This window comes from Carassius auratus, chromosome 15, assembly GCF_003368295.1.
Source record: "Carassius auratus strain Wakin chromosome 15, ASM336829v1, whole genome shotgun sequence".
Classification (NCBI taxonomy): domain Eukaryota; kingdom Metazoa; phylum Chordata; class Actinopteri; order Cypriniformes; family Cyprinidae; genus Carassius; species Carassius auratus.
In genome coordinates, this window is record NC_039257.1 from 25,388,833 (window position 1) to 25,403,555 (window position 14,723).

General features: G+C 36.3%; 1 protein-coding gene across 7 annotated transcripts; it reads left to right on the plus strand.

Annotated features, from left to right (window-relative positions):
- The first annotated feature begins 815 nt into the window (after positions 1 to 815).
- On the plus strand, positions 816 to 5,772 carry fam168b (family with sequence similarity 168 member B). 7 transcript variants are annotated; one of them, XM_026283068.1, is made up of 8 exons: positions 819 to 967; positions 1,627 to 1,671; positions 2,351 to 2,439; positions 2,575 to 2,658; positions 3,426 to 3,520; positions 3,603 to 3,783; positions 3,864 to 3,983; positions 4,636 to 5,772. In XM_026283068.1, the coding sequence occupies exons 3-7, from the start codon at positions 2,370 to 2,372 to the stop codon at positions 3,971 to 3,973; spliced, it is 540 nt and encodes a 179-aa protein (XP_026138853.1). In that variant the 5' UTR covers positions 819 to 967; positions 1,627 to 1,671; positions 2,351 to 2,369; the 3' UTR covers positions 3,974 to 3,983; positions 4,636 to 5,772. The 7 variants fall into 7 exon arrangements, with proteins under 7 accessions (XP_026138849.1, XP_026138852.1, XP_026138853.1 ...); XM_026283065.1 differs by having other exon boundaries at positions 820 to 967; positions 3,378 to 3,520; positions 3,864 to 4,017; XM_026283069.1 differs by having other exon boundaries at positions 820 to 967; positions 3,606 to 3,783.
- Positions 5,773 to 14,723: the final 8,951 nt, after the last annotated feature.

A 14,723-nucleotide genomic window follows, 5' to 3' on the forward strand; every position in this document is an offset into this window, starting at 1 on the left:
GCCATCATCACGGACCTGCTCTGTGTTCATTAACCCTTTAAGAAACAACCATACAAATACAAACTTGAAATAAAATTATGGAGAGGAAAAGCCTATTATATCAATCACGTTAAAGTTAAACGAGTAACACTTTTCATTTAATAATTTATTTAAATATGATTATTCACTTTATTAAAATATCTGAACTTTTACCACTTGTTTGGTAGATTATATATACCAAAGAGTTTTTGATATATATATATATATATATATATATATATATATATATATATATATAGTATTTTCCAATATATATATTGGAAAATTCTTGGAAAATGTACATTAAATGTGAAATTTAACTAATAGAGTTGTCTTTTTCACTTTTATAAATTATATTTAGAAAATGAAAATTTTAGTTTTACATTGTCTGATTTTATTGTCTGCATAATTAGCTAGGTTTTCTTTCTTGGAATAGCATTGTAAATGTCAACCCCCACCCCCATATATATATATTTGCTGTATAAAGACTACTTTATGAGCACAAATTAACCGTACAGGGTGGTACAAAAACCACTCCAATTTTATCTTACGTACTATCTTACATTATGTCACGTGCATTGGTAACAAGGTAATGTTAAAACTGAAGTAAATTCGATCGACAATACATTTAAAACAGATATTAGACATATGAAACATAATACCCTGATTTTGCTGGTTTTATTTCACGTCATTTCAACAATTTAGAAGAAATCCAAACATAAAATTCAGACTCCTTTTATCTGTCTTTTATCTGAAATTCCGTCCACACCTCAGTAAAAAACTGCTCGACAATTTGAAATTGTCTTTCCGCTTCCCTTCTTGACAGAGGCGGAAGTGACGCACGGTGCTGCCTAGTGTTCGCAGTCGACGCAAGAACGCGAGACGGACAACATCATCAGATACGAGCGAAATATTGGATTATTCGCCCACTACAAAAACTCTAGCGACCGTACGTACCTACAGCCACTGTCCGGTTGAGATGCAATGCTTTAGCTGCCCATCTGAGGGGGTTTTGTCTGGGGAAAAAGAGAGGGATGGATGGAGGAGTGGGACATCTAGTGAATTGGGATAGGGATGCTGCTGTTGGCCTGTAACACCGAGCCGCTGCGCTGCATCCTTCGTTCACAATGTCACATCTATTATTATGATGTGTTTGAGCATTGTGCAGTGATGCAAAAGCTCTTGTTTTATCCATGCATGTAAAATATTAATTGTCCGACCGGTAGAGTCAGTTTACAATTGGGACCTCAGGCTTATTGAAAGCCGTTCTTGTGTTTCAGACGAGCCTGGTGCATTGAATGCAGTGCGTTTAAATGCGTTTAAACGCATTTGCTTGGCATCTGATAGTTTTTCTCAATTGCTTTGAATTGTAGTTCAATGCATTAACTGTATGTTTTCAATATCTTAAATCGGATGCACACTCAACCAATACGAACAGAAACACGTTGCATCTCACATCAGCACCCGCCTTACAGCATTCGTATTCATAATCTCGACGTTTTTCTTGAAAAGCATTGAGTAACACAGGTTTTGGCATTTTACATGTTATTAAACTCATGCAATGCGGTTAACGGTTTTGTGTTCCCGCACATAAATTTTGATTGACAGGTGTAGTAGAGGGTGACTCAAGTTCATAAAGGGACTCATTACGAAGTAAGTACCCGTTACACGTGACTAATATATCTGCATACCATATCCTCCCACTTCTCCTTGTGCTGACCTATATTGATACTGATTTAGAATGCTCAATAATAAGTATAATAATAATTAATTTATCGTTAGACTACTTTGATTAAAAACAAATTATCATAATTCTAAACCAAAAAGTCAATTATTTAAAAAAAGGTGATATTTTACATTTATGCATGCATGTTGAATGCACAGTGAGTGTGAATATTTAGCATATGGCATCTGTAAACTTTAAAAAGATTTTGATAAGAAAAGTAAAAAGATTAGTCAAACCAATTACTGGTTTATCTGTACATTAAAAAAAGTCTATATTTATAAATTTGTATACTCTACTTTTCCATTGAAATAGGAACTTGCTGTGTTTAAGAATCTATTATTGGTATATATATATATAAAATAAATTAGAACCATGTAGAAACCTATTGTGTTTGTTATGATCTCTCTCTCTCTCATATATATATATATATATATATATATATATATATATATATATATATATATATATATATATATATATATATATAACAAACACACAAACACACCTGTATTTCCAAAGAAAAGTAAAGCGCACACAGTACAGCTGTCTAGTAATTGGTCATTGTTTAGCTGAATGCAATCTCTTATTTTGTCCAACTCTTCAAAGGTGCTGAAAGATAAACATCATGAATCCTGTTTATAACCCTGCATCATCAGGGGTTCCTTATGCCAACCCTAAAGGAATAGGATACCCAGGTAACCAGAGATGAGCTCTGACTCACTTGCATGCAATTGGTAGGAAGTGTCTGGGGTTATCACAACATCTATGCAATTAAGTTCCAGCACAATGTCTTTGCTGTTATTGTTAATTGCTGTGATTTTTTTGCACAGCGGGATTTCCTGTGGGTTATGCAGCGGCAGCTCCAGCATACTCCCCTGGCATGTACCCTGGCGCTAATCCAGTCTTTCCCTCAGGTAAAGGAAGTCCGAACTCTGTGTTTTTGCTGCGTTTTTCAGTTCCCCTATAAGCCAAAACAGAGATTTTAAGGTGAAATGAGTTGTTACATGGATCTCCTTTTCTCAGCCAAGCAAAATATTCTGACGTTTTTGCAAAGTTTTACAAAGCTATAAAAGTGCAGTTCTTGGATTACAGCTCACATTGTTTTTTTATTTTCAGTATTTTTCTTTAACATTTTTGTTGCTTTAAAAAAAAACAAAAAAAAAAACTTCTGTATGACGTTTCTTTAGTTTTTTTGTTCTGCAGAACATAATGGATGATTTGTTTGAATGTTGGTAACTAAACATTTTCGTTCCTATTTACTTCCATTGTATTTTTGTGTCCATACTATGGAAGTCAATTTGATTACCAGACCATTTGATTATCAAGCAAATCAAATTTAATTAAACATTTCTTTAAAATATCTTATTTGTGTTCCACAGAAAAAAGTATGTCATACAGATTTTAAATGACATGAATAACTAGAAAAGATATTAACTGCCCATTATGCCTTTGCAATTTTGCATATATTCTGATTAAACTAGATTTCCATGAAAAATATATGATTTTACCTAATTTTATCCAGCCATTTTTATCCAAAAGGTCAATTTTGATGTTATACTCACTTTTAAAAGCATTATTGCTGCTAGCAAATGTATTTTCTTTATTATCTTTAAATATAATGTGATCTCTGCAGGTTATGCTCCCGGGACCCCTTTCAAAATGTCCTGCTCCCCAACAACAGGTGCTGTACCCCCCTATTCCTCATCACCCAACCCCTACCCTGCTGCAGTCTACCCCATGAGAAGTCCCTACGCCCAACAGAACCCCTACGCACAGGTAAGGCAAAAAAAAAAACAGATGTTATGAAGCGATAATAAAACCTGCAATTTGTTAAAATATTGTATGTTTTTTTCCAAAGCAGCAAGGCACTTATTACACACAGCCCCTTTACGCAGCACCGCCCCATGTCATTCATCATACAACTGTGGTCCAGCCAAATGGCATGCCAGCGGCCATGTATGCCCCTCCCATTCCCCCACCCCGCCCTAACGGAGTTACCATGGGAATGGTAGGAGGCACCACCATGGCGATGTCTGCTGGTGAGTCTCATCCAAATAATCCATGGAAATTCATGTAGTTGAAGAGGCAATTTTAAAAATGCATTTTATTGTCTCCTCAGGGACATTATTAACAACTCACTCTCCGACCCCAGTCGCACCTCACCCCTCAATGCCCACGTACCGCCCGCCTACCACTCCCACCTACAGTTACGTGCCCCCGCAGTGGTGAACACCACACTGTGAGTGTAAAGCCCACATTTGCCAGCTCTTAAGGTGCGGTCATATTTACTGTTGTTTGGCGAGTTTTCGCTGGCGAGATTTTGTGAGATTTTCCCATAGGAGTCTATGGGAATTTCGTGTGAGGACGAAATATTTCCAGTGCATATTTCGCATCGGGTTCAGTTGGTCACACAAATTCGCTGACAGAAAGTTGCTTGGTTTGAAAGCGACGTCATACACTGTTACACTGTTAACTACAGAAAAAAATTTAACGCTAATTTTCACCGGCAAAATTCAGTAATTTCAATGGGAATCCATGCGATTGTGAATATAGTTTAAGAATGGATCAGATTTAGTTGCTTTACTCGAATTCACTGCATTGTCTGACAAAAAGATGCTTGGTTTGAAAGTGACAACTTACATTATGCTATTGAAAATCTACAGAGAATTTTGCGCAAACGATTTACATACATTACGTAAATTCGCTACATTGAACATTAGAAAGTTGCTTGGTTTGATCGTGACTTCATGCACCGCTACATTATTGACAATCATTTTGTAGACTAAATAAATTACACTAATGTGACTGCACCTTTACTGTGTTTATACTCAGAAAAATAATACTTTTTTGTCGGTCCCTGTGTGAATTAATTGTCTTTTTGTTGTTTTCAGGTCGAAAGATGGTAGATATGCATTCTCACTGTCCAGTATTTTCACAGTTGGAGCTGACACTACAAGTGTTATCAGCCAGTTGCTCTTCCTTCCAAACATAATGTGAATCCGACTCCACTTGACAGAAGAAAGGAAAGAGTATTTTCCCATCCTTCACTCATTCTACAACATATCTCACGGCCGAAGACCAGAGAAGCTCTTCATGCTGAATTGTGTTGTGTGGACTGTCTTGCAGTTTTTAGCTAACTCTTTAATTGGTGAAACCGGAAGGGAGTTGGAATTAGTTTTATTGGAATACCTATTGAATGCATGTATATATTTAACAGAGGACAAAAAAAAAAAAGCAGCGCTAGCTCATTCTACCAGCTATTACAGATGCAAAACTATCAGCAGTTATCTCAAGCAAAAATCCAAAGGGATGGGGGAACAACAACTGTATATTAAATGCAATGTCTTAATTGTTATTTCATACAAAATATTAATAACTTGAGCATTTAATATTTTTCTTTTATTTTCCTGGTTTTAATTTGGGTAATTGTAGCTCCAGGCATGGTTTGTTTTCTCTGGGTGACGGTATGCTTGTTGCTTCGGTGCCCTATTGGGAAAACGGGCCTTTAGGGTTTGTGCCTCTGCTTCATATGCCTGTTTTCATTTGATTAGTTTTATCACTCGACATGCTCTCACTGCAGTTAATTGTTGCACTAATTGCCTGTGTGTGTACATAAATTGGTTGATTGAGCTGTATTAGTGCTGAGAGCATATAAACTCATTTGTGTACCTCTGGTTTGGTTTTCTTAGATTTTAAAAGTCTGACCGAAAGATTAACATTGGAATCGCAGTGATATTCGGCATTTTAAATGGTCAATTGTTTATGTGGTTAATAAAAAGAAATGTAATTAAGTTTGATTTGATTACACTACTGGTTACATTTGAGGAGGTGAATTTGAGTTGTTTAGTTATTCTTGACCCAAACATCGCTTGTTACCTCAGTAGTACACCGTAACTGACTGAATTTTATAGTCTTTTTACTTTATACATTGCCTATGTCACTTCAGTTAAAGAATATTTTGTAATGTTTAATGTGTTTTTGTTTTGTATTTTCAAGAAAGACCAAAAAATAAATACAGTAATAAAATAGTTTTCTGGTTTTATTTTTAATATGCTAGACACTGGTTAAGGACACTGTCTTTTCTGAACTTAAGGTCCCATCTGTCACAGAAAACCATTTTCAAATTGTTTTTTTTCAGTGTTTATTAACAAATATGTCTGAAATTAAAAATAATCTGGTAATCATAAATGACTGGAGAGGACGCGGAATTTGACATGATTGCTGTAAATATAAGAAATTACAAAATCACATGCCACAGTGTCTGATTAAAAAGTCATACAGGCCTAAATATATGTAATATTAACATATTAATTATTGCCTTTCTGATTTAATTTTCATAATTTTCAGTGGCAACAACATAAATTATTTTCTAACTTCAATCGATGTCGCCATTAGTCTAGGCCAAATAATTACTTTGACAGATATTGTGGTTAAGAACGACAACATGTAATATACCACTCGAAGAAAGAAAATTACATTCCTAAAATCGTAGTACAGGTCATATAGGTTTGATAATGCGCCCGAGTCCGTTTGCTTCGAAACACGTTTAAAAGCTGGCTCGCGCTCATTAGTATATTGACCGTTACAGATCTAACCTTTCGCCTAAGTGTGTACTCGACTGTACTCGGTCAAATGACTGATAAAACACCTTTCTCTCAAAAAACAAGGTAAGAAACTGGTTAAATCTACAATATTAGTTGCCACATTCAACGAATACTTTAACTTTGGTGTCCTTTGACTTCCTTTAAAGCATTTAGATCACATCTAATATTTGTTGTGAGAGCTAATGATAGTAACGTTATTGAAAAACAATATTCCAGCACACGATTTGCTTTGAAAACTAACGTTAGCTACTTCAACGTTAGCTCAAATCAAATGGCATCTCCACACAAATGAAGCTTTCCTAAATTTACCATTTTATGAGCCATTTTTGAGCGGGGTCAAGTTGGTTTTGTTTTCGATATTCGTGACACATTCAGCGGTAAACGCCAATAACTCCAAAACGAATTGCCTTAAAAAAATCTAAGCAGTGTGACCGCCAAAAGGACAAAGCTGATCATGTTTCACATCCTTCTTTTTCTATATTTTCCCTCGATATAATAAGCACGGCCCCGTGCAAGCCGTGGCAATGTGCAAAAAGCCGGGAGAGAACGCTCTCAGCAGAGCCTTCAGTTAGGGACCGTGGGGAAATTGCAAACTTTCTTCGTTTTTTGCTATAGCTCAGTAGGTGTTTTTGTAATAGCTTTTTAGATAAAGGGCATATAGACATGAAACCAGTGTCAATCAATAGTGGGGGACAGTGGACATTTTTAACAACCTTTCTTTTTAACACTACTGGTAGAAAAGGGAATTGCATGTCCAAAATTAACCTTCTTTTTGTAATAACTTTCTACAGAAGGAAGATAGAGAGATGAAACCAGTGTCAATCAATAGAGGGAGAGAGTGGACATTTTTCACATCCTTTCATTTTACCCCAAGTGGCTGATAAGGGAATTGCATGTCCAAATTTAACCACCTTTTTGTAATAACTTTCTACAGCAGGGACACAGAGACATGAAACCAGAGTCAATGAATAGAGGGCGACAGTTGTCATTTTTCACAACCTTTCATTTTACCCCTACTGGTAAAAACGGTAATTGCATGTCCAAAATTAACCTTCGTTTTGTAATAACTTTCTACAGCAAAGAGACAGATACATGAAACCAGTTTCAATCAATAGTGGGAGACAGTGGACATTTTTCACAACCTTTCTTTTTACCCCTACTGGTAAAAGAAGGGAATTGCATGTCCAAAATGAACCTTCTTTTTGTAATAACTTTCTACAGCAGGGAGACAGAGACATGAAACCACTGTCAATCAATAGAGGGGGACAGTGGACATTTTTCACAACCTTTTTTTTTACCCCCTACTGGTAAAAAAGGGAATTGCATGTCCAAAATTAACCTTCTTTTTGTAATAACTTTCTACAGCAGGGAGACAGAGACATGAAACCAGTGTCAATCAATAGAGGGAGAGAGTGGACATTTTTCACAACCTTTCATTTTACCCCAAGTGGCTGATTAGGGAACTACATGTCCAAAATTATCCTTCTTTTTGTAATAACTTTCTACAGCAGGGAGACAGAGACATAAAACCACTGTCAATCAATAGAGGGGGAGAGTTGACATTTTTCACAACCTTTCTTTTTACCCCTACTGGTAAAAAAGGGAATTGCATGTCCAAAATAAATCTTCTTTTTGTAATAACTTTCTACAGCAGTGAGACAGACACATGAAACCAGTGTCAATCAGTAGAGGGAGAGAGTGGACATTTTTCACAACCTTTAATTTTACCCCAAGTGGCTGATTAGGGAACTGCATGTCCAAAATTATCATTCTTTTTGTAATAACTTTCTACAGCAGGGAGACAGAGACATAAAACTACTGTCAATCAATAGAGGGGGAGAGTGGACATTTTTCACAACCTTTCTTTTTACCCCTATTGGTAGAAAAGGGAATTGCATGTCCAAAATTAACATTCTTTTTGTAATAACTTTCTACAGCAGGGAGACAGAGACATGAAACCAGTGTCAATCAATAGAGGGGGAGAGTGGACATTTTTCACAACCTTTCTTTTTACCCCAAGTGGCTGATTAGGGAACTGCATGTCCAAAATTATCATTCTTTTTGTAATAACTTTCTACAGCAGGGAGACAGAGACATAAAACTACTGTCAATCAATAGAGGGGGAGAGTGGACATTTTTCACAACCTTTCTTTTTACCCCTATTGGTAGAAAAGGGAATTGCATGTCCAAAATTAACATTCTTTTTGTAATAACTTTCTACAGCAGGGAGACAGAGACATGAAACCAGTGTCAATCAATAGAGGGGGAGAGTGGACATTTTTCACAACCTTTCTTTTTACCCCTACTGGTAAAAAAGGGAATTGCATGTCCAAAATAAACCTCCTTTTTGTAATAACTTTCTACAGCAGGAAGATAGAGACATGAAACCAGTGTCAATCAATAGAGGGAGAGAGTGGACATTTTTCACAACCTTTCATTTTATCCCAAGTGGCTGATTAGGGAACTACATGTCCAAAATTATCCTTCTTTTTGTAATAACTTTCTACAGCAGGGAGACAGAGACATGAAACCACTGTCAATCAAGAGAGGAGGAGAGTGGACATTTTTCACAACCTTTCGTTTTACCCCTACTGGTAAAAAAGGGAATTGCATGTCCAAAATAAACCTTCTTTTTGTAATAACTTTCTACAGCAGTGAGACAGACACATGAAACCAGTGTCAATCAATAGAAGGGGACAGTGGACATTTTTCACAACCTTTCTTTTTACCCCTACTGGTAGAAAAGGGAATTGCATGTCCAAAATTGACATTCTTTTTGTAATAACTTTCTACAGCAGGGAGACATAGACACGAAACCAGTGTCAATCAATAGAGGGGGAGAGTGGACATTTTTCACAACCTTTCGTTTTACCCCAAGTGGCTTATTAGGGAATTACATGTCCAAAATTATCCTTATTTTTGTAATAACTTTCTACAGCAGGGAGACAGAGACATGAAACGAGTGTCAATCAATAGTGGCGGACAGTGGACATTTTTCACATCCTTTAATTTTACCCCAAGTGGCTGATAAAGGAATTGCATGTCCAAATTTAACCACCTTTTTGTAATAACTTTCTACAGCAGGGAGACAGAGACATGAAACCACTGGCAATCAATAGAAGGGGACAGTGGACATTTTTCACAACCTTTCTTTTTACCCCTACTGGTAGAAAAGGGAATTGCATGTCCAAAATTGACATTCTTTTTGTAATAACTTTCTACAGCAGGGAGACATAGACACGAAACCAGTGTCAATCAATAGAGGGAGAGAGTGGACATTTTTCACAACCTTTAATTTTACCCCAAGTGGCTGATTAGGGAACTGCATGTCCAAAATTATCATTCTTTTTGTAATAACTTTCTACAGCAGGGAGACAGAGACATAAAACTACTGTCAATCAATAGAGGGGGAGAGTGGACATTTTTCACAACCTTTCTTTTTACCCCTATTGGTAAAAAAGGGAATTGCATGTCCAAAATAAACCTTCTTTTTGTAATAACTTTCTACAGCAGTGAGACAGACACATGAAAACAGTGTCAATCAGTAGAGGGAGAGAGTGGACATTTTTCACAACCTTTCGTTTTACCCCAAGTGGCTTATTAGGGAATTGCATGTCCAAAATTAACCTTCTTTTTGTAATAACTTTCTACAGCAGGGAGACAGAGACATGAAACCACTGTCAATCAATAGAAGGGGACAGTGGGCATTTTTCACAACCTTTCTTTTTACCCCTACTGGTAGAAAAGGGAATTGCATGTCCAAAATTGACATTCTTTTTGTAATAACTTTCTACAGCAGGGAGACATAGACACGAAACCAGTGTCAATCAATAGAGGGAGAGAGTGGACATTTTTCACAACCTTTAATTTTACCCCAAGTGGCTGATTAGGGAACTGCATGTCCAAAATTAACCTTGTATTTGTAATAACTTTCTACAGCAGTGAGACAGAGACATGAAACTAGTGTCAATCAATAGAGGGGGACAGTGGACATTTTTCACATCCTTTCTTTTTACCCCTACTGGTAGAAAAGGGAATTGCATGTCCAAAATTGACATTCTTTTTGTAATAACTTTCTACAGCAGGGAGACATAGACACGAAACCAGTGTCAATCAATAGAGGGGGAGAGTGGACATTTTTCACAACCTTTCGTTTTACCCCAAGTGGCTTATTAGGGAATTGCATGTCCAAAATTATCCTTATTTTTGTAATAACTTTCTACAGCAGGGAGACAGAGACATGAAACGAGTGTCAATCAATAGTGGCGGACAGTGGACATTTTTCACATCCTTTAATTTTACCCCAAGTGGCTGATAAAGGAATTGCATGTCCAAATTTAACCACCTTTTTGTAATAACTTTCTACAGCAGGGACACAGAGACATGAAACCACTGTTAATCAATAGAGGGGGAGAGTGGACATTTTTCACAACCTTTCTTTTTACCCCTACTGGTCGAAAAGGGAATTGCATGTCCAAAATTTTCCTTCTTTTTGTAATAACTTTCTACAGCAGGGAGACAGAGACATGAAACCAGTGTCAATCAATAGAGGGAGAGAGTGGACATTTTTCACAACCTTTCATTTTACTCCAAGTGGCTGATTAGGGAACTGCATGTCCAAAATTATCATTCTTTTTGTAATAACTTTCTACAGCAGGGAGACAGAGACATGAAACCACTGTTAATCAATAGAGGGGGAGAGTGGACATTTTTCACAACCTTTCTTTTTACCCCTAATGGTATAAAAGGGAATTGCATGTCCAAAATTTACATTCTTTTTGTAATAACTTTCTACAGCAGGGAGACAGAGACATGAAACCACTGTCAATCAATAGAGGGGGAGAGTGGACATTTTTCACAACCTTTTTTTTTACCCCCTACTGGTAAAAAAGGGAATTGCATGTCCAAAATTTTCCTTCTTTTTGTAATAACTTTCTACAGCAGGGAGACAGAGACATGAAACCAGTGTCAATCAATAGAGGGAGAGAGTGGACATTTTTCACAACCTTTCATTTTACTCCAAGTGGCTGATTAGGGAACTGCATGTCCAAAATTATCATTCTTTTTGTAATAACTTTCTACAGCAGGGAGACAGAGACATAAAACCACTGTCAATCAATAGTTGGGGAGAGTTGACATTTTTCACAACCTTTCGTTTTACCCCTACTGGTAGAAAAGGGAATTGCATGTCCAAAATTAACATTCTTTTTGTAATAACTTTCTACAGCAGGGAGACAGAGACATGAAACCAGTGTCAATCAATAGAGGGGGAGAGTGGACATTTTTCACAACCTTTCTTTTTACCCCTACTGGTAAAAAAGGGAATTGCATGTCCAAAATAAACCTCCTTTTTGTAATAACTTTCCACAGCAGGGAGACAGAGACATGAAACCAGTGTCAATCAATAGCGGGAGAGAGTGCACATTTTTCACAACCTTTCATTTTACTCCAAGTGGCTGATTAGGGAACTGCATGTTCAAAATTATCATTCTTTTTGTAATAACTTTCTACAGCAGGGAGACAGAGACATGAAACCACTGTTAATCAATAGAGGGGGAGAGTGGACATTTTTCACAACCTTTCTTTTTACCCCTAATGGTATAAAAGGGAATTGCATGTCCAAAATTTACATTCTTTTTGTAATAACTTTCTACAGCAGGGAGACAGAGACATGAAACCACTGTCAATCAATAGAGGGGGAGAGTGGACATTTTTCACAACCTTTTTTTTACCCCCTACTGGTAAAAAAGGGAATTGCATGTCCAAAATTTTCCTTCTTTTTGTAATAACTTTCTACAGCAGGGAGACAGAGACATGAAACCAGTGTCAATCAATAGAGGGAGAGAGTGGACATTTTTCACAACCTTTAATTTTACTTCAAGTGGCTGATTAGGGAACTGCATGTCCAAAATTATCATTCTTTTTGTAATAACTTTCTACAGCAGGGAGACAGAGACATAAAACCACTGTCAATCAAGAGAGGAGGAGAGTGGACATTTTTCACAACCTTTCGTTTTACCCCTACTGGTAGAAAAGGGAATTGCATGTCCAAAATTAACTTTCTTTTTGTAATAACTTTCTACAGCAGGGAGACAGAGACATGAAACCAGTGTCAATCAGTAGAGAGAGAGAGTGGACATGTTTCACAACCTTTCTTTTTACCTCTACTGGTAAAAAAGGGAATTGCATGTCCAAAATGAACCTTCTTTTTGTAATAACTTTCTACAGCAGGGAGACAAAGACATTAAACCAGTGTCAATCAATAGAGGGAGAGAGTGGACATTTTTCACAACCTTTCATTTTACCCCAAGTGGCTGATTAGGGAACTGCATGTCCAAAATTATCCTTCTTTTTTTAATAACTTTCTACAGCAGGGAGACAGAGACATGAAACCACTGTCAATCAATAGAGGGGGAGAGTGGACATTTTTCACAACCTTTCTTTTTACCCCTACTGGTAAAAAAGGGAATTGCATGTCCAAAATAAACCTCCTTTTTGTAATAACTTTCTACAGCAGTGAGACAGAGACATGAAACCAGTGTCAATCAATAGAGGGAGAGAGTGGACATTTTTCACAACCTTTCATTTTATTAGAGAATTAGAGAATTAGAGAATTGCATGTTCAAAATAAAAATAAAAATAAAAATTATTTGCTTGTGTTCATGTGAAGAAAGAAAGTCATAAACATCTGGGATGACAGAGGTCAGTAAATGGTGATTTTCATTTATGGGTGAACTATCCCTTTGAAGGTCAGGGCGTGATAGAAACGGAGCTGTGAAGAAAAAAAAAGGTTCTGGGTCCAAGTGCAGGGAATAAATTACTTTTTAATAAATGAGAACAAAAAGGCCAACAAGACAAAACAAAACAGAAACAAATCACGGAGACAAGAGCAGACGCAGCCAAGATGCAAAAACACGAGTATCCAGGAACACTTACAAATCACAATTTGCATTACACAATTAATACAGCCTGTGAGTGGATGAAACAGCTGTGCGGAATGAAGGTAATGAGTCCGGGAGCAACTAAACAATAATGAGGTAACAAGGTGGGTGGGATCAGAAAAAGAGAGGAGAGAGCAGATGGCACCAAACAAACACAACACTCACAGAAGACAGTGACAGAAAGACATAAGACTGTGACAGAAGAGCAAGATGTGATGGAGAGGCTAGAAATATATTCGAAACAGAATACAAGAATGTGTTCAATTAATGAGTAGAGTCATAGAATTAATACAAACAATGTTAACGTTTTTAAAGTCCACTTTATTTGTGTTGTCTATTCAGCGTCACTGTCTAAAAGGACAATTGATCTTTTCGATTTTTATTTTGGGCATTTATAGTTTTTTCCTAGCAAATATTGATAAATTGTTATTTGTGACTAATTAGATTCATGAGAAAAAAGTCCCACAAAAATATTAATAGTATTTAAATTTTCATCACAGATTTTATTTGCACTATTTTGTGCATTCAGTTTATCATAGCTAATGGCTCTATCAAAACAACAAATAATGAATAAACTTTTTTTGCGGGGGAAACGCAACCTTTGCTGCCTCAAGTAAAATTACTCAAGTATTTTACACCTCTGTTAATATGTGCTTACTACTAATAAATGGCTAATATTCTATAAATATGCATACTTATAAGCAACTAGTTAATAGACTCTGAAATATAGTGTTACTAATTATTTTAATTAATTACATGTATTTAATTTGCATGAGTGAATAGTTACTTTATTTTATTGTGGTTTGGTTACTACATATTACTAATAAAGTGTTTTACTTGAAACATGGTGATGGTAATGCTTAAGATCTTAAACTTTTAAAGAACCTTATATTTTGTAGTTTCACACAGAAGCTAGGTTGTAGAAAAAGGTGCACATAGGAGAAGATTCAGAAGGTATTTATTCCACATGACATAGGAAAAGGGTATCCACAGATAGCAGTCATGAGGTCTAAAACATTACCCAACAAAGTCAAACTAAAAGGACAAGAACGTAACGTAGACAGAACAAATGAAATAATTAGCAACACCACAGGTGAACATATGTAATCAAAATGTAAGACAAAATATAGGTCAAATGACAAAGTATGAAAGACAGACGTCCAAACTAACAAAATTGTGATAAGTAGAGTTAAGAGTTCATTATGCTTTATGCTTATAAAAACATAAAGGATAGACATAAACCATACACTGTTGACACAATGACAGGAGTAATGTGTAAATATACAAAGTATATGCCAGGTGCATGTGGATGGGATAAACTCCACAAATTCCAAGTATTTGTTATTATTATACTTCACCATCATGTTGCTTTACTTCACTTCACTACATATAGCACAATCCTTGTCAACAATGTATGGTTTTATGTCTATGCAA